Source organism: Lethenteron reissneri, chromosome 9, assembly GCF_015708825.2.
Source record: "Lethenteron reissneri isolate LAM-NWPU_2019-01 chromosome 9, ASM1570882v1, whole genome shotgun sequence".
Classification (NCBI taxonomy): Eukaryota; Metazoa; Chordata; class Hyperoartia; order Petromyzontiformes; family Petromyzontidae; genus Lethenteron; species Lethenteron reissneri.
The window spans coordinates 5,976,761-6,003,869 of record NC_083787.1 but is presented as its reverse complement, the minus strand read 5'-3'; the positions used below and the strand labels follow the sequence as shown (position 1 = coordinate 6,003,869).

Sequence of the window (27,109 nt, the reverse complement as noted above, 5' to 3'; positions counted from 1 at the left end):
ATTTTTATTATTTTATTACTTCCCTTCTACGTGACTTTACCGAAAGAACCAAGAAGATGAATCCCTGCAGTCACGGAAGCTTTAAATATAATTATTTTATTATGTTTCATTTTTATTATTTTATTACTTCCCTTCTACGTGACTTTACCGAAAGAACCAAGAAGATGAGCACCTTTACATTGTATATGTATCGAATTGTATACAGGGAAATCAATGAGAAGTTCGAGAAGTTGCGTGCAAGTGTTACAATGAAATCTAATAAGAGCGAATGCAACTACAAATTAGAGAGAGAAAAAAAAACTAAGTTAGATTCTTGAATCAAAGACCCAGATTTGTGGCAATTCAATGTCAGATTCCATGTAGGAGCAATCTGGATGTTCCGGATAAACCCCGCAAATACCGAGTAATAATTCTCAAACGGTGCGATGTAGGCAAGTCAGGAATCTACTTGTTATAGTTTCCCACTGGTACCTCATTGTACCACAGTTGGATGCGTTCGTAATCATGGGAGTGTACTCACTTCAAAAAACAAGGCGTGAGAAGGTCAAAAGTGTTGCCTCGTAGCAGATTTATTGAAGGCAATAACTAAACGACAACCTGTGTAAAACCGCATCCTGCGAGAAACGCATAAACCTACCAAACACATCGATTACAAAGCGCATTGTCGTCACGTGATAAGAGGAAGTACATTTCTTTTCAGTTTTCAAATACGTTTAAAACAATCGCATGCCAAGGCCCCAGTGAAAGAGTTGCAAAACAAACGCAAACGAGCGCTCTCGCAACTTAAATTTCGATTTATAGCTTTCGTGACTGCAGGGATTCATCTTCTTGGTTCTTTCGGTAAAGTTACATAGAAGGGGGAAAAAACAATAAAAAATAAAATAAAAATAAATATTTTTTATTTTATTATGTTTTTTTTCCCTTCTACGTGACTTTACCGAAAGAGCCAAGAAGGTGCAGGAACTTGACTTTAGAGTCACCGCGCTTAGGAGCAGTTTAACAAAAAATAAAATTGTGAACTTTGGTGGTGGATGAGGTGCTGGGGGAAATGTGGTCAGCAACAGAGAGCACTTGACAGTACACGTACAGGCCTTTCCTGCACGATGAGGGCCTACTCACACTGTGCCGGGGCTGTGGGGGTTATTTGACCATACTTCACCACGCTGGTCAATGATGGCGCACAGAATGGAAGCATAGATTACCAGTACAACATTAGATTTCTGCCCTCTGCTGCCCGCAACATAGCCCGGCGAAAGCCTATAATATCTGTTATGCACCTAGCTCGTTCATCCAAGCGCTATCCAGGCTTAAATCTGCGACGCTTCCAAGATCTGACGAGGCTAGACGCAATCCTGGTGATTTAGTCAGAGGCAACAAAACTACCGACAAGCGTGGCAGATACAATTACCGTAATACGTTCCTTCAATTGACAAAAAAGGCTATGCATCAGGAATTTGTGAAAATCAATTGCGGGACGGAATTCCCAAGTCGGAAAAGAAATGCGACAGAAGAGCCGGAGACAACACGGCAGAGGTCGCAAACGGGTTTTGATTCCTTACCCGTACCCGGCCGCACCAGGGTCGCAAATGGGTACCCGTACCCGCACCCGGTCGGGTACCCGTTCCCTACCTGTACCCTACCCGAAATGAGTGACAAACGGTGACTCACCAGTGACTCACGGCCTACCCGTACCCGCACCCGGCCGCACCAGGGTCGCAAACGGGTACCCGTATCCGTACCTGGCCGGGTACGGGTAGCTGGGTATCGGGTAGGGTATGGGTATTGGGTACCCGGTTGCGACCTCTGCAACACGGGCGAGTGTGATGAGACAAGCGTGCCGATGAGGGTAAACAGGCGCTCCGCTAGAATGGGACCTTGGCATTGAGGTAGCAAGGCATCGGATTCAGTTTAAACACAAGGGTCAACAAGAGGTAACAAAAACACACAAACGTAACCGACAAGGCTCAAAAAATTAACTGCAAATCACTAAATTTTAGATTAAACATTGCAACATCATCCTCAAATGTGAAAACTTGGCTGGATCCTACTGAAAAGTCTCGAGACTCGGCAAGGCTTTTCTCGCTAAACAAGCGTGAAATTAAAGAAATATTCTTTATGCGATCGCTGGCTCACTTGTAATGCCGCCACCTCTGTTACTCACTCGAGCGTAGGGGTTGCCACCTCTGAGGTACAAAATCTGGAAATATAAATCTGCTCACAATGCCATCAGCGGGTAGAACTACACATAATAGCATCGACGATACACAACAACAAAAACAGAATTTTTTTTTCTTCCTGGGAAAACTTACAGATTTCCCAGGACAGCAACCTTCCTCAAAGAGAGGATGTTTGGGAAACAATCAAGATAGGTGGCAATGCGAGCTTGAGTGCTTCCTGGCTGCTCCTTCCCATCCCACCCAGCTCAAATAATCGAATCGTTAATACATTTGGTATCCGTGCCTTTATTGCACAGGGCTATGAAGAAGACGCTATGACTCGCAGAAAATGGATCATAATAATCTGTTCATTTACATGGCATTGCTTCAATGCCTCGAACTTCAAGAACCTCTCAAAAATTCAAAGGCACCCCCAGTGGCAGATGACCCAGTGCAGCAGGTGACTTGGCACCAGCCTGCAAATGGGCAGGAGGCTGCCGGTAGGGGGTGATGACTGCTACGTGTGATCCCAATTAGATAATTTGCGAGTACATTTTTTTTATTTGGTAAATTTGGACCGTGACGCTGGCAACACAACGGCCTACTCGTTTCAAGCGACGTCACGGGACCTTTGGAACGTCCAATGTGAGGCAGACGGCACGTTGTATTGCATGGTTAACAAGCCCGCAATATTAACCAGGGCAGCCTGCCCGGTTCAAACCGTGAACAGCTACAAGCGATTGGCCAACGCGCTACGGCTCGGCCACATCACCGCCCCGACCCGACAAAATCTCCCACAATCCTCGGCGCTCTCCTGCTGCACACACCGCCGGGGGTCGCCACAGTCTTGCCTGCTTGGCCCCTCGTCGTCACCACATGGGTTTGTAGTCGAAGCTAACCTTGAGGAGGTAGCGCATGCGCACCTGCTCGGGCCGGTACACCACGTACTCGTTGTAGTTGAGGGTGAAGCCGCTGGGGTTGGTGACATTGGTCTCTGTGGAGGGTCCCATCGGCACCGTCACGTCGCCGCCATCTCTGCACGCACCCACGGCAAGCAGCGCTCAAATCAGCTTTCTTGTTTAAACTTTATCTGTAAGTAGTTGCTGCCAATCGTGTCCCGATTGTGCTCTCTGCCGAGCGACAGCACAATTGCAAAGTACCCCAAGCTGTGTGTCTTGGCCTCCCCAACATGCCTTTACATCCTTTGCTGCAACGAGATTGCTGCAGTGACGTATTAGGAAAATACTGTAACCACACGATGGCAATTTCACGAGCAGGCTGTAGTGATGCCACTGTGATGTCAATCCTATACATTTTAATGCAACAGCAACGCAGTGACATCACGAGTGCTATGACAGAGTGCCTCACCGTATTTATCACGTTTTTTTTGGTTTTTCAATAACTACACGAACAGCTCAATATCCACAAAATAATAACTTTCTCTCTTAAAATGTCTTTCTCAAAGAAGCTCAGATTACTTAAAGACTGGCTTGCCTGGATTTGTGCGATTTCACCAGGTGGAAAAGCCAAAAATAAGCACATTTTAACAATTCTACGTTTCAGCACAAACACCCAAACATCAAACGTCTAAACCGAGACAACCCATCAAGTATTCCCACCGGCGGCAGGAGAAACATTTTCGATCCGGCCTTTCGCGGCTGCCTAGTTCTCTGGTCACTCGGGAAGGTGGCACTCTTACATCTTGACGCTGTTGCTGGGGTCCGGAGCGACTTTCCCCAGCCCCTTGGTGGAGTGCTTCCCCTTGGGGAGCTTGTCTGCCTGATCGTTAGCCGCCAACAGCTCGGCACACTTGCCGAGGGCAACCTGACGGAACATCATCATCATTATCATCATCATCATCCTCACTTCATTTACACCGCAGTTACCACCTCGATGTGGGCAGCCTAGCCAAGGGGGAGCCCCCCCCCACCCAATGGCAGCTGTCGTTATGCAGCACAAATTGAATGCAGCAACCGGCCTGCAAGAGAGGATTATGCTGCCAGGAGGGGGCGATGTTGCTAAGTGGCTTCATACCCAAGCACGCAATTTGAAAGTCACTCATCAAATTTTGCTCAACTTCGGAACGTGACGCAGGCACACGCGACAAAGGAGATTGTAACGCAGCGCACTAACCACCACTTCTGTATGCACACACGTAAAAACAAGGATCTTGGACTGAAGCACACTGAGACATTAAGTAGAAGGTGCCAGGAGTAGTGGTACGGGTGCCTGTTATCTAGCACACTGCAGGCAATGGTTAGTGCATCACATAGATTAGCAACCTTTGAGTGTATTCCTCCGAGTGTGTGTGCTGGGTTTTGTCCAGCTATTCCAGTTTCCTCCCACATGCCGAGCACTCATGAATGGAACTGCTCAAACATTCCAATTCAAGACATTCTTACACGGGTCTTGAAACTCGGTGAGGCTTTTCTGGCCAAACCTACACCGACATAGCATAACGAATATTGTCAAATAACCTGCACGACCCGCAAGGCGTGGGGAGGGACCTCATCCAGCAGTGGATTGAGCAAGGCCCGTACATGGTCAAGCGAGAAATTCATAATATAGGTTCTTGGGTTAGATCGCGTTATTAATAAATGTGTCGTAACCCTCCACCACCCGACACGGCCAAACAGTAAAACATGTGTCACGTTTTTCAAAGGACAAAATAATTCACTTCTTTAGCCCACCGGTGTGTTGAAGAGAAAATCAACAGCATTTTAAAATTTGAGTACGACGTTTCGCTGATAATTACAATCAGCTTCATCGGGCAAGAATGGTGAAGCTCTCCTGTTGCTTCCGGTCTTAAATCGAGCAGCAAAAGATATGGTTGCCCGTTGCGACGCTCACCTCAGAGAGCAGCACCAGGCCCACGTTCTTCTTCTGCGTTGTGTAGCAGTAGTTGGCGCTTTTTGAGCACATGTCTGCAAAGTATATGCCCTTCCCAAACTGGGAAAGTCCGACACACACACGACAAATGGAACGACACACACATGACATTGGAGGTGCGGGAGAAGGATAACAAACTAGCGGCCAAGGTTGTTGAATATAGTCGGGTGTCGTCCTTCCCCCGCACCTCCGATTAGCACGGTTGGCTACGTATGGTGCAAAAGAATTTCAACATACACGTGGAACTTGTAAAGAGCTGTACAACTTCGTGACTTCAAGGGCTGCAAATCTGTCGGTGTCATATATAACTTGGAATCTCCAACTACTTTAACATTTAAAACGAATAAAAAAGGGTCTCATTGAGCAAATTAATATTTCAATCAAGGGTTCAATTCAGTAACGGAGAGCTCATTTGGAATGTAAACAGGAAGACACCAAGTGCCCGTGAGGACCAGAGTTATGCACTCCTGTTGTCAACACACTGGTGACTTTGATGAATGTGGCCGCTTTTCTCTAGCAGCAAAGGTTTATACTAAAGTGCTGTTTATATTTAATCTTCTGTTAAGAGTTATTGTGCACCCCGCATTACAGACAGATGGGCAGGGCTAGTGCATGAACACTTTAACCTCCATTGGAAAGTGTCAAACAGAGCCTTTCCAACTTTTAAGTGTCACCGACGATAGACAGGGTGGGACAAAAAGGAAGGCTGAGCCACTCACCATGTAGCCAGTGACAGGAGCTTCTGGCGGAGCGATTTTAAGGCCCTGGCTCAGGATGCCGGCCCAGTTGGAGAGACGCGACCCATGCCACAGCAGCATGCTGCGTAACAAAAAAAAATCCGAGCGATAATGTGAATGTGGAAGCAACGTGTGGTGAAGATGATAATCTGAATAATAATGAACCAGAGCTGGGCTTCCATCAGACCCGTCATCCTGGGAAGCTGCATGGAATGTACCATTACCAACTTGTAGAGAAAAGTCAGATAAAGCCACTGGGCGATCGACATTCGAATTACGATTCATCATTTTAAGCCACCTGACCTTGAGTAAATAAACATTGCATTTGAGGAATAGATTGCTCTTCCAAAACAGAAACGTGGCCACGACACCAAGGAGTCAGGGCACAGGTGGACGTGACAGCAGTAGGAACCACCACAGTTTTAACGCGTTTCGCACCTCCAGGGCCTAGAGTGGGCTCAATACCACACCGAGGCCACAGAGTCGGGCAGATCACCCGGATTACCCAACCGCTTTTCGGAAACAGAAGCCTTGTGCGAATGTTGAGCGTTTGCCCCTGTAAATGCAGCCCTTTAACCCCAAAAGAGCAGGAATGCTGCAATTCTCACCACCAACCCCAATCCCTGCCACGATTCCATAAAGTGGATTAATTTGGGGTCATGAATTAATTCAAGAAACCATTAACTTTAGGGTCTTATTTTGTGAAACCTCAATTGCTATGTCTCAATTATTCCATTGGCCTAAAGCAGGGCTGGAAAACCCAAGACCCATGGGGATGAAAATGACGTGCGTTCAAACAACTTGCAAATCATATTTATCTCCACTAGCAAGCATTTTAGCCGCCCTAATCGGGTACTAGAGGGGAATATCAGAATCTTTATTTAGACTAGAGGAATCCGAATATCGTTAACCTGGTGGCACTGCACAGCATTTCTTATTTTTAAATCCTTTATATTAAGTTAACTTGCTTGCTTGCTTGCTTACGACCGTGCAAATCTTTCGGTCGTTTTTTAACCCACTTCCCGTGATCCAATCGAGCTGACATTTTGCACACAGACTCGTTGTGCGTGACAATGTATTTTACACCTTTTAGGAATTTTTTTTTTATATTTAATTACCAATTGCTTAATGGTGGCAGACAATCATCTGACCCATAGGTGGCAGCCATCTCAAGCCAGAGGACGAGAGGACTCTAGCCGCCCGTTTCAAAGATCAATGTGGGCTGGGTTGTGGCCCATTGAACACGCATATAAAGGATTTATAGTGAAAAACTTTGTTTTTACGGGTTAATTTTTAGCACACCAGGTCACTGCTGAGACTGAAGTCATTGATGTGTGTAGTAATGTGTTGTCTGCCTCGAAGGTCTTTAAAAGTCCTTTTGGCCCTTAGTGGGAAAAGTATGCCCATTCCTGGCATGAAGAGCACATTAGCATACAATTTGCATAACCCGTAAAAAAACCACACAATTCTGGAGGCGCCCGATTCGACGAGTGCACCGCGTGAGAATTCATGTCAATCGACTTGAATTGTTCGCCGAGAAACCAAACAACCCGCGAGCGCTTGGGGCGTGCGAACTGACCGGTTCCCGTAGTCGGCGAGGAACTTCTCCGCCTCTCCCTCCTTCTCCACCACGAAGGCGTCGAGGATGCTGAGCGAGTACTCGTTGTGAGTGCTGGCGTGAGTCGACGTCATGTACCGCTCTATCATCTGCGGTGGCGTGGGGTTGGGGGGTGGGGGGAGGTGGGTGTTGGGGGGAGACGAGGGGGGCGATCGTACATCGGGTGTGGAGGGGCTGCCGTGCGACGGAGAGCGACTATCACGTGGTAAATCCACGCACGTATTTCTTCTTAACGGTCAATATCACGTCTCTAATCCACGTTCTCCTCCTTAGAACCACTGGCGGAGCCAGTGGGGGGGTGGGGTGGCACGTGCCCCCCCCCCCCCAATGATCCGATCCAAATCGCTAATTTCGATCGGATCATTGGGGTTTATTAGTAAGAAATCGGCATTTTGTGACCCCCACTGCCACTGTGTAGCATATTATTACGTGCCAGGGACTCTATGAGATGATAAGACAATAGTCTGAGTCCATAATTGGCATTAAGTAACGGCAATGCAGTTATAAGGGACTCAGAATTGTGTGCAGTTGCGTATACAGTACACGACTTCCATGAAGGCCTTCAGCGAGCGCGATACCGATCACACACGGTTGCAATTCGATCCTCGACCGATGGCTGTGCTATCGCCGCACACGCGTCGGATAAAAAGCAAAGGACAAGTCCTTACTTACGAACAACTCCTATCATTTTTCATTGCTGGAGGGGTTGCCCCCTCCTACCTGAAAATCCTGGCTCCGCCTTTGCTTAGAACAACAAGTATTTATTTACCCACAAAAGTCACACCGAGTCCGATGACTCATGGGAGGAAACAATAACGTTGTTTGTTTTTAGCTAAGGGAAGAAACTGGAGAACCCAGGGATAATCCATGCCGAACCGGGGGGGGGGGGGGGGGGGGGAGAACATACAAACTCTACACAGAAAGGTGCCCAGGTCAAGAATCGAACCCAGGCCCTTCTTGCCGTGAGCCACAAGTGTTGCCACCGAGCACCACTCTGACGCCCTCTTATTTCTCTCAACGGTAATTCCAAGCACGCAGAGTTGTCTGTTAATAACTATAATAATAGCTGTTGCACGTCTCAAATATCTCCCCGGCTGCCCTCTCTCTCTCAAGCCTCACCTTAAAGTCGGCGTGGTCCCTCTCCAGAGGAGTCATCTTGCAATGCAGCTCCTGGTAGCACTGGTCCAGCCTGTGCTCCGTCTGCTCCGCGGATCTAATGAACTTGATCGCGATTTCGATGTCGCTCAGCACCTGCGGTCATCGACGCGGGCAGGGAGCTCTTAAGTCCGCTTGCCAAACCGAATAAATAAACCCCCTCCACCTCATCATCGGAGAGACTACTCTGACGAGGCAGGATGCGTGTTGCCTACACGTGTACAGCGCGGATTAAATGGCTCTTGTCATCATCGTCATCGGGGTCGTCTCAACACTCAGTGGGATTCTGTGCAAGCAAGGGAAAAAAACGGGCCCTAGATACAAAGACAGCGTCACAGAGAGGAGACACGCACAAACAGAAAGCTCTATATATAGAGAAAACAGAGGGAGCGATGTGGAAAATGATAGGGAGACAGAGAGATACAGAGATATGAACCTTATGGCGGTACCCCGGGGTACCATAGTACCCCGGCTCTCGCATAATGTCCGTGATGCAGTAATTTTCTGATAGTCGGCGATGCCGCAATCGACTCATCTCGACGAGCTGTGCACGATGCACTATTCAAAGTAACATTTTTCGATAACGGATTTTTTGTTATGCCGATGTTTTGCGCTTCCACATTGTGGAGTAGCACTTATTTCGGATTGATTGGTACCAGGGTTGCGATTTCCGCATGGAAAATGCGGAAGGAGGGTTCAAATTTTCCCGCATTTTTGCTAAAGTCAACCGCAAACGGTGGAAAGACAACTCCTATGACCGCGCGCTTTTAACAACACGTTAATGCGTTCTATTGGAAAGGATACATCATGTACATGTGCTCGTAATCACGGCTCCGCATTTGAATAAAGTATGTGGTTCTTGTGCGGAAATGCGGAAATCATATATTCATTCCAATCAGTAACTCAAAGCCCTACGTGATGCTGGGCCTTGCATGTATCCTTTCCAATAGAACGCATTAACGTGTTGTTAAAAGCGCGCGGTCATAGGAGTAGTCTTTCCACCGTTTGCGGTTGACTTTAGCAAAAATGCGGAAAAATTTGAACCCTCCTTCCGCATTTTCCATGCGGAAATCGCAACCCTGATTGGTACCCCAGTCGCGGAGTTAAATACACCCCTGGAGAAAAAAATAGTGTCCCAGAAATAAAATATTTAATTGCCTCGTCCATTTTGTATTATTTGGTACCCTGGGGTATCGCCATCAGAATCATATGCAGAGACATGCAGAGAGAGACACAAAGTGAGACATAGAGACAAAGACAGAAAACTGCACAGCAGACAGAAGCAGATTGGCATACTCAAGAGACACGGAGAGAAACATATATTTGAAATACAGAGAGAGGAAAACAAAAAAACACACTCGGGTAAAAACAAGAAATGGACAGACACACCGGGAGACATGGAGAGGGACAGAGAAAGAGACAGACACAGGCAAAGAGAGACAGAGACACACAAATGCACAACAATTTTGTGGCCTCAAAACTCGTGTTGAGAAAACGCAGTGAGGGCGCTGGTTGTTGCACTCGGGCGGGCAACACGGCCTCGCGATAGCGCATTTGCCAGTTGATGCAGAGGTTTACGGTTAAAATCTAACGGCCGCCTGGATTAATACTGCGGGTGTATTGACCATAAAAACACGGCACGCCGCCCGCTTCACAGTTGAGGTTAGAAGTCCCATGACGTAATTTGCAAGAGTAGTCCACCGTGTGTTGGCAATCATGGTCCAAATTGACCCAATTAAAAAAAACTACCCGCAAATCACGCAATTGGAATATGCAAATAAAGCATCATCCACTTCTGCAAAAACTTTGCAGGACCATCGTGAAATAAAGAGTCATGAGACACCTGGTTAAACAAGCATAATAATGTGCATGCCGCCACTTACCTCCAGAAGCTGAATTTTCTCCTTCAGTTCCTTCTCAGTTCGAATGAGTGGAGGGGCTTTCATGCTGCAGAGTGAGAGAGGTGAAGGGTCTGGTGAAACACAGACTCGAGAATTCATAACCACGTCCACTCTCACAGCCACTCACTCAAGCGCACACACACACTCGTTACGCAAAGGCAAGACTCCCCGTGAAGCCTTTACGGACTGTTGGGGAGAGCGATTTTACTGGACACTCATCAAGGCCGGCATGGCACACGAGACGTGAGCGATGTCAGCGCCACACAAAATTAGCCGCCTTTGTCTTCCCACTACTGATGTTCACACACAGCACGAATTTAAACTGCGAAAGGCCTTTGCAGCGAGCGGTGGATGTGAGGAACAGTAAGGAGCAGTGGGTCTGAGGAGCAGGTGAGGAATGGTGAGCGTGAGGAGTGGTAGGGAGCGGTGGAATGTAGGGAGCGGTGAGCGCAAGGAGCGGAAAGTGCAAGGAGTGGTGAGAAGCGGTGGGTGTGAGGAGTGATGGGGGGCAGACGTGGGAGTGTGGAGCGGTTGATTGCAAGGAGCGATGGGTGAGGAGCAGTGAGTGAGGAGCGGCGATGAGTGGATTAGTACCAGGAGCATTGATTGCGAGGGGGCAGTGAGCGTGAGGAGTGGTGAGTGCGAGGAGTGGGTTTGGCTGCAAGGGGCGGGTGGGTCTGATGACACTGGTCAACACACTTTTTCTGGCATAAGGTATTCCAACGGTTTTAAGGTAATTTTGGGGTGCTGATTCCAAATCTGGCATCAGTTTTTGTCTATCACATCAGATATCAAATATTGCATTTGCAATAAAAACTGCAGAAGAAACATATTAAATAAATGTGGATATCTACGTAAAATAATATTATAAACACACTATCCTAAAAATACAGCACCATATTTTAACACTAAAGAAGTCACTGACTCGCAACAACTTGCAATCATAAGTGACAAGAGTTAATTTCGGGTAAAATCAATGAAAATGGGGTATGCCGATAGCATAAAAATGAGATGTGATAGAGCAAATCTGAGATCCGATTTGGAATCAGCACCCTGAAATAAGTATAAAGCAGCTGCAAAAGTCCAGGCCAGAAAAAAATGTTTTTTTTGTGTTGACCAGTGTGATCGGTGAGTGGGAGAGGAGTGGCCAGTTGTGAGGAGGGCACCCGAAGTCGTGTGGGATGCGCGTGTAGAACTCGCTGCAGGCGTCCACCATCTCGCGGCCGAACACGTTCCTCTTGAGGCAGCTCTCAATCTTCTTGAGCGACTCGTAGCCAGCCTTGATCTGCGCCTTCGTCACCTTGCCTGCAAGCAACAAGCGCACGCGTCCCTCCTCCGCCAAGCTCTGTCCGCGGAACAGACTGCTGCTGCTACCACCTGTGTGTGGTTGGGGTTTGCTTTAACCATACTTCACCACCCTGGTCAGTGCATGGAGAGAAGGTGCGGGATAACAGAAGTGAAGTACAACAACAGGATGCTGCTGCACTGTCCTCTGCTGCTCACCATCGCCAACTGTATCACATCTGTCCAATCGTAATTATAGCGAGACTTGGCGACACGCCGTTTTCCGGAACTCTCACAGTCAATCGAGGCTGATATCATGTCATGTAACTGATCAGGACGATGTCAACACACAATTTCCTTCTCAATTCTCTTCGCTCGGCCGCTCGGCCACTCAGCTAATGCTCGATGACGCTCGTGCATGCTGTGAAGAGAGCGGCTGAAAGTCAAGTCTACGCTAAGTCCAGTATCATTCTAAAACTCAATTAGGGTGTATATAGCCATCGGTGACTGGGTTACATCCTTCAAAGTTTTTCTATTTTGACAAAACATTGCTAAAACGAGTGTAAAACGAGTGACTCTCAACGGTACTTGCTCAGAGGCTCCGGCACGATGTATATCCGAGGAAAACATCTCAACAAATATCACCTTCAATTGATTCAAATTTGCATTAGTGTCGAGATTTACATAAGTCAAACCAGGCCCAATGGTGCCGTTAGCTGAGAGCTCGACTTTCACAAGGAAGCGTCAGTCGAAGTTCCAGTGAACCCTCAATCTCTCCATGGAAAATAAAATGAGTACCACCGGTGAAAAGGTCTGGCTCCCGACCAGGAGAATACGGATATTCTTCTCATGGCCCAGTGAAGAGATAGATGGCCGCTATTTCACATCCACTTGAGCATGGAACGTGATTTCGGCTTAAAATTAATTTCGATAACAAAGGTTCGCCGACGTCTGCGAAAGTCATGTGCCCGGGGCAGAGACATCTACCCCGCCCCGTCCGCCCCGCGTGGCACCCGCGTGGCACCCGCGTACCAAGCGGGGCCTTCTTGGAGTCAAACTTCATCTCCAAGATGGTCTCCTCCATCGCGCGAACGTTGCAGATCAGCTCCAGCAGGTTCTGCACGCGGAGGTCCAGGAGCGACTGCTTCTGCAGTGGCGGCGGCTTCTGGGCCCCGTCCGTCTCGGTCGTCTGCTGCTCGACAGGGCGGGGGGGAGAGAACGGAAAAGCCCAGCGCTCAAGTCTTTTGATTTATATCGTCTTGTTAACAAATTTAAGCGGTCATCCTCGTACGTAAAGGAACTTTGCTTGGTTGGCATGCACGTCACTGGAGCGTTTCTCATCGCACAGACAGGCGAGCGAAGGCTCAATTCGACATGAAAGTAGTGTTACGAGTATGGTAGTATAAAAACACGCGACTTGATTGAAAACTAATAGATTTAGAACGGTTTAGTTTGTTGTCCTTCGCCCGCACCTCCGATTCGCGCGGTTGGCTACGTACGGTGCGAAAGCAGTTCGACATACATCCTTACTAATGGCAGTAATGTATATTTTCTTCTGGCGAAGGTCTGATAATGATGCGAGTTGCAATTATGAGCAAAACCTCATACTACCTAAACGTAAAGTGTCGCGAGATCGCTCTCCAGCAACACTGGCGTTGCTGCTGAAGCAGTAAGAATACATCGGCACGTTTGTACACCACGTGACAACTCTATTCATTGGCTATCGGGTGGAGGAGGATGCACAACACCACATTTTACTCACACGGGCGTTCTGACCCAAACATCAAATACGAATCCCAATATTTGACACCACCGTAAGCGGGATGCTGCCGTGCTGTGATGTTTACCGCACGGTACTTGTGGCAGCCATAATGCGTTTCTGAAACTCCCTCCCGCCCCCACCTCTGTTTACACCCAGCAGTAGAAATGGATACAGCAGTCAATCGGCAACCATACCGGACGTCTGTGAAAAATAGATTTATAGCTCATTGGATTACTGCAGGATAAATATTCTGATTCTGAGGTTTCGTGTGCGGTGCGGTAAAGTGTGGGTACTCTTCCCCCCTCTTCCAAGATGTCTGCCCAGTGTGGAAGATTAGGCCAAATACTCCTTAGAGAGGTTCTCATCCAGAGCGCCCTCTAATGGAAGCCGTTCAGCCGGCAGTGGCACGAGCAAGCGCCTTTACCATCACCACACAAGCATTTTACCATTGTGGAATCTTACCATGGCGTCGGTGCTGTAGTCAATGGGTACAATGTCGTATTTTCCGGGCACCTTCTGGAATGAACTTCTTTGGCTCCACTCGTTTTTTGTCTTTTGTAAAAATCTGCGTGCAAACAAGAGGTTCGCCTTTAACGTTCATCTGTTATTAGGTGCACATTTTTTATTTCACAGCAGATTAAGTGTCCTGTCCCATTATCCAACTCTTGAGATTTCTGGCAATAAAAGCATCGAGAATGCAGAAATACAAACTGGCCTCAGCGGCTTAGGGGTCAGAGTACTGAGCTGGCACAAGGGTGAGATCCGGGGTTCAAATCTGGATTTCAGCTACCTGCTGCAAAAAAACTGGGTCCTCACGTGTCGCGAGTTTGTGTCAGCTTGGACACCAATAACTGCAGGAAAAAAAAATCTGTTTGTGGTACGTTATCGAACGTACAGCTCCGTGGGAGATACAGATTCCTTGTCTCAAGACAAGACACCAACCAACAGCAACATTGGACCAGTACTCAGATTGTAAATGTTGTGGATTTGCTCTCCAACACACCAGTGTGCTGTACTAGCAACGAATTGGCATATTTTGTTTACGTGACAAACCTTACTAAATTGCTGTGTCAGGGGGTGGCGGGTTTAATGCCAAATTTATAATAGGTTTTTCCCTTTTTATCTGGCAACAAAACAGGTGTTAAGTTGTTACAACACCAAATTGAAACCTTTTACAAGGAATCAAGTCTGCATTAACCACAATACTTGTTGTCAAAATGCAAACAAAAAACATACTTTGATAATAGATGCATTGTCTTTGAAATTGATTGGTCCACACCAGAGACAGCTTTCTTTTGAGCCTCGTCTCAAACGGTGTTAGACCAGAGGACGCCAAAAGGCGTACAGCACAAAGACAATGCACTATCAGAGTAATGAGAGCTCAGGGTGAGGAGTCCCAGGATGACACATTTATACTTACGCGATCTAACCCAAAAACCTTTATTGTGAATAATATTGGTTGCGAAAGCCTACGTGTTAAACATAACCGTGGTGTTTGGTCCTCTGCGCATATCCTGTGCCTATCCGTACATTAAAAGAAGACATACAACCAAACACAAGCAGTTTTCATCATATAGATACAACTACAATGTTGACTTAAAGAGTGTGTAAATGCCTCTGAAAAATCGCGATGCGCACTCCAGGAACGAAAAAGCCGTTTATTTATTTTTAAAGTGAGGTGCGATTGGAATTACTTTACAGATGGAGATATGGGTCAGTCATATGCGGAGAAGAGGAAGGCGGTATTAGAAACCTCGTTTTGGCCACAGGGTCCTGAACGTGCACCGTCAACGCAACTCTTAACGCGACTCCAACGCCAGGCGAGGGCAGCGTGCGTGTGTGCATGAGCGCGAGGGATTAGCGAGCGTGTTGAGTGAGTCAAGTAAATGTTACGTTTGCTTACACACGTGGTGGCGCCTTTACGGCACAAATCTGCACGCTCAAAAGCACCGTCGTCACATTAATACTCAAACGTAAAAAATAGTAAACTCTACCGAATGGGAAAAAATCCATATAGTATTTATAGATGTTTAAAATATCAAAGAAAGTTGTGGCGTGCGTGCTCCCCACGTACTTATCCTCAAACAGTTCCCGGGCGCCCAACAGGTTACTGCAGTTCTTCAAGGAATTCATTCCGACCCTTCCGACTGCAAGGCACGCGCGCACGCAAACACCAAGGGTGAAGGCGACAGAGCAGGCATCGCACTCGCAGCCTCGCCGAGTCGTAAGTCAAAGCCCCGTTTAGCCAATGTCCCGTTGAAGTTGGTGACGATGAGATCAGCAAGGCCATCTGCCATCATCATCATCATCATCATTCACCCGTAATCAGTGCTCGATCTCACGGATCATACGCAACGAGCTCGTGTTTTCAGGGCAGAGTTGATCGAGGCGCGACCGATGAAAAACAAGCGGCAGCGATTTCATTTTTTCGATGTGCAAGGCTTGAGAATGGAACCCAAGCAGATGAGAATTGTTACACGACAAAGTGACCACCACTTAACTGCGCTGCCTGCAGTTTGAAAGTCAACATCGTGATGGGCCTCGCAATGCAGGCGGGTGTGTGCGGATGAATTTGCAACCTAAGGTGCGATGCACTCCAATGAACTAAATGATCATTTACAGCCCTTTTGTCAGTCCACTGCTGGATGAAGGCCTCCCACTGGCATACGATACACAGGGATTGTGTAACCATACTTCACAATGCTGGTCAGTGCTGGTTTAAGCAGGGGCCCACGACCTGTTCAGATATCACTCGCCACGGATGTTCACCACGGTCGGGAATGAAACTCAGGGTGCCTGGGTTTGAAGCGCACCACCACTCAAAGAAGACAAAGATCCCCGTATAGCCTGAACCAAACTGTAGGGGCAAGTGCTGTTAGAGAGCACCTATGAAGGCCGGCACGGCACACGAAGGGGTGGGTGGCCCGCACCATACCCGGCTGCCTCTGTCTCCCCAGTGACGATGTTTACACATCGCACCAGGTACTCATTTTGAGGCTGAGTCAACCTAGCCGCTACCACTACTGCTCCCACCATAACAGCGACTGCACAAAGACGAAAGCGTGGCGTGTGACGCAGAACGTCGAGCAGGACAGCGGTAAGAGCAGCTGCTCACCTCTCCCCCAGCGCATCCACACACTGAAGCTCTTCATGTCATTGTCCCTCAGCAGCTGAATCAGGTAGAACTTGTTGTTGTTGAGTCCGACATTTGTCTGCATGCAAAGGAATTTATTTATTATTACGTGCCATGCTACGTGCAAGGCGCGTCACGCGCACTCGCGGCAAGTGGTCGTACAGGTTGGCTGTTAGGCATGTGACGCGTCATCAATTAGTTTGGTTAAAAAAAACACTATTATACTAATGATGCATGCACCTAAACAAGAAAAGAATAGCCGAGTATCTATGATGAATGCGAGTTAAGTGCAAACGTTACCTCTAGGCTAATGGAACCAAAGAGGCAGACGATATAGTACATACGAGACAGAAGAAATTACACCACAATACAACCGTCACCCAAATTCGTGAAAATGTATCGAATTGGGGGTGGGTGCAGGGGAGATGAATTGTGACATGTGAAATAATATGCATAGAAATAATTTATTCGAAGATTTGTTATAGGACTAAAGCTTTCTCATGTTTAATATATGAACCAATGGCCCGTTAAGCTTAATATTTCACAGCAAAGCAAACCAGCAATAGGTTCAACTTAACCGAGTCATATGAGCAATGTATGGCCTCTCATACCAATGCCATGAGCAAGAACCAATCATTACCAATGTGATAAAAGGAAATTACAGGGCATAGTGATCTATGCACAGGAAGGACTTTCTTGGATTTAATTTCCTTTTTTGTTCATGTAGAAGGGAACTTCAAAGTCCAGAGCAAGCCCACTAATAGAAGGGAGCAAGGCACATACATTTTTCTGGGATAGTATATCATAACCCTACTTGTTGTACTGCCTCACCCACCTGCCAGTTGACAAGATTGCTCGGTGAAAGCAGGAGCTAATGAGCGAGGGCCTCACCTGGTTGAGCATGACGTCGTAAACGTTGTTTCCCTCACTGTACACGTGCGCCTGAGACAGATTAAACATCGTCGTCACAAAACGCGGTACCGTTTTGATTTATTGTCCACTTTAATACAGATATAATAAAATGGATGGACTTCATCAACCTGAGAAAGCCTCAGCGAGAGGTTTCTTTTCAGCAGGGCCCCGCATTGGCATATATGGCCAATTTCCACGGATGAGCGTTCGGCATGCAAAACGAATCCAGAGTACTCGCACGAAACTCACGATGCACACAAGGGGGTGATAACTAAAGCTCTGCTCAAAGAGGTTCAAGGGACTGCAACTCTACTGCCATCTCTAATAATCCCGGAGGTTCTCTGAGGCCCCTGCCAAGTCAGGGGCCTGTCACACACGACACTAATGGGTTGCAGGAACCAACTTGCTGTGCCGCCATCTGCCAGCCACATCACGACCCACACATTTTGGGAATCGATACATAAATGCAATCTGTGTGACCCACCAACTCTGCCTCAAACAAAACTCTTATCATATTTTAACTTTTTTTTTGTCTCAAGTTACTTAGGACTTGAGCACACGTGGGATGCTGAGCGAGGCCGAGTTTTTTTTTTGTTTGACCTCAGCATGTGAAATATTCGACGAGAGGCACTGGCTGTAAGCGGATGTCAGTGAAATGGAGGTGTTTGTCTCACCTTGCCCAGCTTTGCCTTGCACTCCGGGTCCACGGGAGCCCTCCCGTTCATCACGATCGTCTTCACCACTGCTGGCAGCAACGGCCGTCAGCATCGTCATTACCGACATTGTTACATTATCAACAATGCTTCATAATTAACAAAATAGTTTATCGTCATTGACTGTAATGTATTATAAATTAATGAACACATTAACCTCCAGGTATTACTTCCTGCCACTTCATGCTCATCTGTGTGTGTGAATCACAAGACATTTTTACTACAGGTGTTGTAACATTAACAATTGTCTAATGATTCTGCGTGTAATTACCAGAGAAACGATGTACCTAATTGTTAAACCACCGATCAACATACCGGTCTGTTTGTTCACATGACAACTTTATTTATTTGGCTGTGTTGAGCGAAACAGGCTCTATGACACAACACTGCCATCGCACTCACGCGATCTGACCCAAAAATAAATTATGAATCGTAACGTTGGTCGTTAATCCGACGTATTAAATCAGCAATGCTGTTCAGTCCAGGTGATTTCTGCAGTAATCGCTATCCTACTATGGGTGATCTCCATGCTACACTCTCCATTTAACTGATTTGGATTCTAATGGGATTACACTATGAGACCTCCTTTACCAGTGGCAAAATAGTTATAGGTTTTTACCCTTTCAACTGGTACAAAAACTGACACCTTTATACAAGGCATCATGTTTGCAATAACCACAACACAAGCAGTCAAAATGCAAACAAAAAGAAACAACTCTGATAATGATATGCACTGTCCTTGAAGTTTATTGGTCCACACCCGAGACAGCTTTTCTTAGAGCCTAGTCTCCATTGGTGTTGGGCCAGATGACGCCTTTTGGCATCATCTGGTCCAACACCAATGGAGACTAGGCTCTAAGAAAAGCGTACACCAAATGACGCCTTTTGGCGTCATCTGGTCCAACACCAATGGAGATTAGGCTCTAAGAAAAGCTGTCTCGGGTGTGGACTAATCAACTTCAAGGAAAGTGCATATCATTATCAGAGTTGTTTCTTTTTGTTTGCATTTTGACTGCTTGTGTGGTGGTTATTGCAAACATGATGCCTTGTATAAAGGTGTCAGTTTTTGTACCAGTTGAAAGGGTAAAAACCTATCACTCTAATGGGATTAGTTTGCCATCTAGTGGCGATCCTTGGAATCCTTGCAATCGCCACTATGATCCCATTTATTTGAAAATGAATTAATAGCATTTTATTGGACGATCCTACGACTTGAAACGATTGCTGTTCACAGCAGGAACCTCTATTTCCATGAAGGGGATTCTTTGCCAGCTTAAAAATCATACATAGAAACCTCCTCCATTTGAATGGCAATTCATTGATCTCCATTCAAAATAATGGTATTTTAGTGGCAATTTCCAAGCATCACCGCTATATTGCACACTTTGCCAATATATCATAGGAAATACTGGCAGTTACAATCGTCCCACTGGGAAAGATATTCGATTCCAATTATTGATTTGGGATAAATCGCCTATCAGCAATGCTGTACACCTGTACAGTGCACCTTTGTTTTTGTTCTAATTGTCACGTGCGTTCAAGAATTACATTTTGGAAAAAGAGGAAGGGTCTGACACTGGTATGTTTACAATGAACTAACGACCATTCACCTTCACTGGAACCAGTCGTGTCACTTTTCCCCTCGCTCGTTTCCGGGGCAGCTTTGGGTTCCGATTTCACGGATTTCCTGCCCGAGCGCGGCTTCCTGCTGGGTGGAGCGTCTGACTCCTCGTCACCGTTGCCCAGACCTATGGACTCCAGCGGTGGCTGTGACGGCTGGCGGCCGCGCTTGACGCCGCTCCGCGTAGCCCGAGCGCCGCCAACCGGAGCTCCTCCGCCCTCTGTCGAGCTGGGCAGCTCCAGCTGCTTCTCCTCCTCCTCTTTTGGCTTTGCCTCCTGCGGCTTTGCCTCCTGCTTGACCTCGATGCCCTCGGCTCCCTGGCTCCCGCCCGGATTGGCATCTGTATCTGTTTTACCGACTGCGTCGCACACACGAAGAAATAATAAGCGGAGGGATGGCCTCTGGTTAAAAGGGGAGGGGTGGCATCTATTTACTTAAGTCGGTCTGTGTCGAGCGGTGTGGTTTGCGGGGAGAGTGACTATGGCGCGGCACTTTGAGACAGACCAAGTAAGGGGTCTGCAATTTGCAGCCCCGCGATGCGGTATTCATCAGCCCGTAAAAATCAGGGATGAGTGAAAACACACCGAACATATCGGCGAGCCGTTTGCTGTGAACAGGAGGCAATTGTGACATCACGTTCGACCTGTGGGGAGCTAGGATATTTCCAATACAGACTGTGCACATAACAGGCTGCACACCCCTTAGAAAAGACGTGGGCCATAAAGAACATTCAGCGAGGGGCGAGTAACTGTGGGTGAATGGCAAAGTCTGGTAAATACCCCAAAGTGTTAACGAGAACCACTGGAAATTGTCAAATTTGATCAATTACTCTTAATTTCATTGAAGCCTCATTGCAACATGCCACCTTACAAGCCGATGACGAGTTAAATTGGTGCTAGAGGCACAGCTGCCACCGGGGGAACTCCTAGATCAGGGGTCGGCAACCAAAATAACAAGAGCCATTTCTTTCCAATTCGGTACAAAATTCAGTATTTCAAGAGCCGCAATGCATCTGAGTACATACTGTACATACGTACATATCGTCAAGAAGCAGCCCGTAAAGAGCCGCATGCGGCTCCGGAGCCGTAGGTTGCCGACCCCTGTCCTAGATAAATGCTCGTGAAAAAATACCACACACGTGCAAGGACAGCCTGGATGAGATTGATACAAAACTAGAACCAACAAATCCAGTGCATAAAGGCTCCGGGTCCGCGTTTTGCAACGAACCTGGCTGCCGCCGAACTGCACGAACGGTGCCCGTGGCCACGTTGGTCTGCGTCAGGGCGTTCAGGTCCACCCGGTACGCGTGTCCACCGGTGCTCAGGTCCAGCGTCGCGCTCTTGGCACGGTGGGCGCCCTCCAGCTCCACGCAGCTGTGCGCATCGTACACGACCCACGTTGGGCCGTCTGCCTCCCACTCCCACACGTCTGCGGAGCGAAAGGGAGAGAAGGTGATGGCAGCGGACACCTTGGTGGCAACGGGAGGATGTTGGGCTTCGAAGAGGCACGACGATAAGCTGCGAAGCTCAAACGCGGTAAGCGTTGGCCGCAAATGCACGCGATAGGAATGTGTGTTCAAAAGCCAATAACACAAGTGTCGCGGTGCTTTTAAGATTACGTTTTTATTTGTTTAACCAGGTGAGAACTTAAGATGGTAGGAATTTGTAGAACCAAGTGCTTACAGAAATCTCCATCCTCCAATGCAAGCCGGATCCTCCTCTTGAATGCAGACTGGCTGTTCTGCTGTACCATGTTGTCGAAAATAACTTTGAAGGCAATGCCAGAGGCCAGCTTTATATAGACAGTTTTCTTGCTCGTCCTATTGTGACAACAGTGGCAACACAACGCAACTTGTGCTTATCAATCATTCATTTTCAATGGGTTTCTTTTCGTCTCATGAAGTTAAATACATTGTGACAGCATCACAAAGTGTCTGACAATGCATGAACTGTGCGCAACATCCGATTCAAACCGCCCTGCATTGTACATGTTGTTTGGTCCACTACTGAGCGTGTAATTCATATAAAGGCATAGACATATTAACCAGCTGACGTCTGGTCAAACAATTGTAATTATACTATGGGGACCTCATTTGCCAGTAAAAATATGATAATTGGTTCTTTACCCTTCTATCTGGCAACAAAACTGACACCTTTTTGCAAGGAGTCATGTTTGCATAGACCGCAATACCTGCAGTCATAATACAAACAAAAGAACATAACTCTGATAATGTGCACAGTTATGTTCTTTTGTTTGTATTATGACTGCAGGTATTGCGGTCTATGCAAACATGACTCCTTGCAAAAAGGTGTCAGTTTTGTTGCCAGATAGAAGGGTAAAGAACCAATTATAATTGTAATTATGCTGAAATTTCAATCGCAATGTGATTGTAACAGTGATTTAATGTCAAATTCTGTTGTTGAAATTGTAATCATAATTGAACTCAGGTCTGTTCATCGGGGTTCCCATGTACAATCAAAAATTACGATATTAATCACCGCTCATTCTACTCTGCGAACCCCAATCTGGAAACTCCTTTCCCCCAGCCATCCATGCTGTCGACTTCCTGCCTATATTAGAGCTAAATAAAGGACCTTCCTTGTTTCCTCTAAGACTGACTGCCCGTCTCAATAAAATAACTATGCCCACTATTTTCTGTCTGGCATTGAGAGATGCAATCACGTTTAAGGATCCAAATTATATCGTAACTGTATTGCTACATGTTTTTATCTGGAGAAAGAAACTCATATAATTGAGAATGGTGGCTACCACACAGCTTTGATTGCAATATTGCAATGCATGGGGTCAGCAGCCAGTGCAATGAGGAATCATTCTCACCACCCTGCCTCATAAATTGGGACTCGCCACCACGACTGCTGCTGTGCCACAAACCTGAAGGCGTTGCAGATGAGCTCATTTTGCTCGTCCGAGTAGGGAGTCCAGTTCTCGCCATCGTCCTCCCAGTACCAGCGGCCAACCCAGTTCAATGCATTTCCAGCCGGGGCTTTCTTTGAACCCTTACTTGGGGCTGTGTCAAAACGAGACGTGAGAAACGAACAAAAGCTCCTCCAGGCCGGGTTACCTCACGTGCAGCATCCCCACATCTGGCTTATGCCTCGTCCATTCAAATCCTAACTTCAAAGTAAGTGATGAGGGGAATAATGGACAAGTTGTGTAGATAATATAATTGGGGTGCAGTGGTTGCGTAGTGGTTTGCGTACCACACCCTGGATCTGGAAACCTGAGTTAAATTCCTTGTGAGATGTTTAATATTATTTTTGTATCAGAGTTCCCTCGAAGTAAAGCACACGTGATATATTGTCCTGGTTCTCCACTTCACTAACCCTGCATTGACCAGCGTGGTGCGGTATGGTCAAGCATCCATGGCTGACATGACATTCGGGATCTTATCGATAAAGGCCTGCAAATGTTAAACCCTAACATTTTCTATTTAGTCCTGTAAATCCACTGCTGGAGGCCTCCCCATGCCGTGTCAAATATGGAAGTTGGTCCAGTGTAGTTCCTTAAAAACACAAAGCACTTCCTCAGGAACTCCAGATGGCTTACTCTTTGGTTCTTTCGGTAAATTCACGTAGGTATAAAATAAAATAAATCACGACGTTTCAGGCGCAACGCAAGCGTCTGTCATCAGGTGGGTAGGTTTGTGTTTAATCAACAATGCAATCCGGCATAAAACTCACACTAAGTGATTTGCATTTGGCTAAAAAGTGTTTCTCTTCGTATGGAAGATAACCAGTTTACCTGAAGAAAACACGATACTAAAGCACTCATGTTCACATACGGGTTCACGATACCACCCGCTATACAGCCACCTGGTAAGCCCAGCAGGTGTGAAGGCTACACAAACCTCTACGTGACCCACCAACCCTTTCATCAAAAACGGTGGCCTGCAGGCGTTCGCCACAATACAGACGTAAACCTGGCGACAGCGGTGTCTATCGTGTGGCACAATGAGCCCCTCTGCTGCTGACACGCATAGCTGTCAACCCATACGGTTTAGCACGCATTCTTGAACAGGGAAATTGCGTTTTCAGGTCCATATGGCAAAAAATCCGTTTCAATACGGGGAAATTATTTTATCCATTTTTTTTGTTTATCTCCTTTGTGATAGAACTTTGTAGGATGAACGTTGATATGTATAAGGGCACGGTGGTGACCAATAATGCCTGAATTAGTCTGTAATAAGGTCGGGCACTGATAAGGGGTTGACAGGTATGGACACGCGTCCCTGACAGGTCATCACCACCCTACCTGCTTTCTCAGGAAAACGAATTTCTTTGGAAATGCTTTGTGTTTAGTTTGTCCGTAACTCCGATTAGCACGGTTGGCAACGTACGGTGCGAAAGAAGTTCAACATACAACCATGCACGGCCTGATATCTACCTGATATCTACCTGATATCTACCTGCATGAGTGCGCATCAAAAGAATAGCAGTCACTCCGTTATACGGCAACTAAAACCGTACGCAATTTCGCAATAACGTAACTTATAGGCAAGGTAACGGACTTGACTTAAAATTCGCATTTTAAGGAATTCAGAATCTCAAATGTGATTATTTATATTCTTTTGGGGGGCAGTGTGGGTGGGGGGAATCACACCGATTCGTGTGGTTTCAACGGCGCGCTGTTCGCACAGCACAGGGTGGTCCAGATCAGATCAATTTTTTATGGTGAAATCTGATGAGCTATAAAGCTCTTTTTCCACAGACGTCCAGTAAAGATGTCTTGTGACCGCCCCCGCCCCCCAAAAATCCTCTTTGCATATGCATTTGTTTTAGATAAACCTTACATTAAAAAAAAATTACGTTAAGTTTTAGAGCATTGAAAACAAACTTATTGAACAAGGTAGACAAAACGAATAACCTTGGGCTCATAATAGATTCTAAACTGTTCCAAGATCATATTGATCATATTTGAAAAAAAGTAAAATTTAAAGCTGAATTTATTTATAGGCATAAACATTGTTTCCCAGCTAAACCTCGTCTTGAGTTAGTGAGGGCTACTATACTGCCTTTATTTGATTACTGTAACGTTGTTAATCAGTCTGCATCAAATTCATTGCTAAATAAGCCCAACCCAATCAATATATCATTCGGCTCTAAGATTTGCTCTGGATGCCCCTTATAAAACTCATCATTGTGACTTATATAGAGAGACTGGCCTAACATCCATCCATGATCGCAGAATTATTCACCAGGCTTTGTTTATTTAAAATGTCCTTAGTTCGAATTCGGCAGAGTATTTGTTGGCACTGTTGACACCACGGGATGTCAGACCTAACCTAAGCAGCTCATCATTGTTTTTGTTGAATGTTCCCAGGTACAAAACAAGGTTTTGGTAAATGGGCATTTTCAGTGGCCGCCCCAAGTCTCTGCAATAATATCAGCACATAACTTAATTTAGCCACCACCTTTCCTCAATCATCTTAAATCACTTCTGTCAAGTGCATTCCTACCAATCTGCCACTGCTGAAGCAAGTAGATGATATGCAAAGTTGTTTTTATTATGTATACGGCTCCTGTTCTGTTGTGATGTGTGCAATGTCATGCTGATTGTTGATTACTCGTGTTACTTCGAATTTGTCGTTTGCACATGAAGACTTTTACCGAAGGCGTTTCTGTTCCTCGTTTTGCAATATATTTTCGATTCTTATTCCTCATTCTAGATGCACTATTTTGCAATGTTTCTCTAATCTTAATGTTCAGTTTGCTTACATATTTAATTTATAATTAAGTAATATATTGTACTTTTTCTAAATTAGTTTACTTTTTTCATTGCTGTATTTATTGTATTCATCATTTTTATGCGACCTGTTGCAAACGTTGTTTTGAATTTTAGTTTTTCAGTTTTGCTGATGAAACCTGATTCAAAAGCTTCTTAGCTCACAGGGCAATGATTTATTTTATTTCTAATATTTCTATTTTTTTATTTTTTACCTACGTGACTTTACCGAAAAAACCTAAGAGTATAATTGTAAATAAACTGTTCAAAATTATCAAATGGTAGAGGGGGTGGTGGGGGTGACACAAGACACGTGGACCACACTGTATTGGTTTCCCGCGTTTTCCAAGGAAGGCCGACTCGTTTTGGCTCGGCCCGTGGCGTCGATCACTCGTGGTACAGCAACCGGAGAGGATCTCTCCCTCGTGAAACGTTCTTCCTCGTGGTCTACCCCGACGCACGAAAGGCACATTCATAATTAATCATAAAAAACCCTCCAGTGCTGTGCGCTACTGTGGTCGTCCAGAACCGACGGTCAGGGCCCTATCCACAACTCCTCCTGACGACGTTTTTATTAAATCGCCCTCGACCACCCCAATGTGAATTGGTAGTCGTCATTGCTCCGCATCCACCATACGAGTGAGACTTAAGTCATTCCACCACCATCACCATCATCACCTTCAACCTCGCACGGCGACAAACCACAACTTACTCAATCGGGGTTACACGCGTGCAGCACAGGACTTGGACTTACCACGACCACAGCGCACCGGAGGCATGAGTCCAGCAGAACCAACAACGACACCGCCACGTGTAAAACAACAACAACAGCAGCAGCTAGAGCAGCAAGCAAAGGCGGCGATGTTTGCTAGTCCTGCTGCCAAAACGGTGCCCCCCCTCCGCCTCGCAAGCGAACGGTGTAAATCGCCCCCTAGGGATTGCGTACAATTACTATTGTAGTTGTTATTATGTCGACGACGCGAGGTGTAACTAGCGCAGGTCGCGATTATGCTGAACAATAGCGTCAGCTGCTCGCTTGCTGCTGTTACTGCTGTTGTTGTTGCTACTGTTGTTGCTACTGTTGTTGTTGATGTTGCTGCTGTTATTGCTACTGCTGTTGTTGTTGCTGTTGTTGTTGCTACTGCTGTTGTTGTTGCTATTGTTGTTTTTGCTGCTACTGCTGTTGTTGTTGCTGCTACTGGTGTTGCTACTGCTGCTACTGTTGTTGTTGCTGCTGTTGTTGCTGCTTCTGCTGTTGCTGCTGCTGTTGTTGCTGCTGTTGTTGTTGCTGTTGTTGCTATTGTTGTTGTTGCTGCTGCTGTTGCTGTTGTTGTTGCTGCTACTGGTGTTGCTACTGATGCTACTGCTGTTGTTGCTGCTACTGGTGTTGCTACTAATGCTACTGCTGCTGTTGCTACTGCTGCTGTTATTGCTGCTACTGTTGTTGCTGCTGCTGCCCGCAATCCCCCACGTGGCTTCGCGCCAA

At 46.5% G+C, this 27,109-nt stretch overlaps 1 protein-coding gene across 1 annotated transcript; it reads right to left on the bottom strand.

Annotated features, from left to right (window-relative positions):
• Positions 1-548: 548 nt before the first annotated feature.
• Positions 549-27,109, bottom strand: PARP2 (poly(ADP-ribose) polymerase 2). Its single transcript, XM_061548756.1, has 19 exons — positions 26,378-27,109; positions 22,774-22,909; positions 21,564-21,700; positions 21,109-21,309; positions 19,871-20,239; positions 18,222-18,289; positions 17,527-17,577; positions 16,618-16,714; positions 15,577-15,649; positions 13,965-14,067; positions 12,773-12,932; positions 11,623-11,761; positions 10,439-10,502; positions 8,520-8,651; positions 7,362-7,489; positions 5,765-5,864; positions 5,007-5,105; positions 3,856-3,980; positions 549-3,191 (listed from the first exon to the last, which is right to left on the bottom strand). The coding sequence occupies exons 1-19, from the start codon at positions 26,400-26,402 to the stop codon at positions 3,026-3,028; spliced, it is 2,373 nt and encodes a 790-aa protein (XP_061404740.1). The 5' UTR covers positions 26,403-27,109; the 3' UTR covers positions 549-3,025.

What these genes read in the sequence shown, in the direction of transcription:
- PARP2 (XM_061548756.1), bottom strand. Translation starts at nt 26,402, where the DNA reads ATGCCTCCGGTGCGCTGTGGTCGTG. An exon ending in CGGGAACTGTTTGAGGATAA is followed by an intron (nt 14,068 to 15,576) that starts GTACGTGGGGAG and finishes GTTTGCACGCAG; the next exon opens with ATTTTTACAAAAGACAAAAA. An exon ending in AGAAAATTCAGCTTCTGGAG is followed by an intron (nt 8,652 to 10,438) that starts GTAAGTGGCGGC and finishes CGATGACCGCAG; the next exon opens with GTGCTGAGCGACATCGAAAT.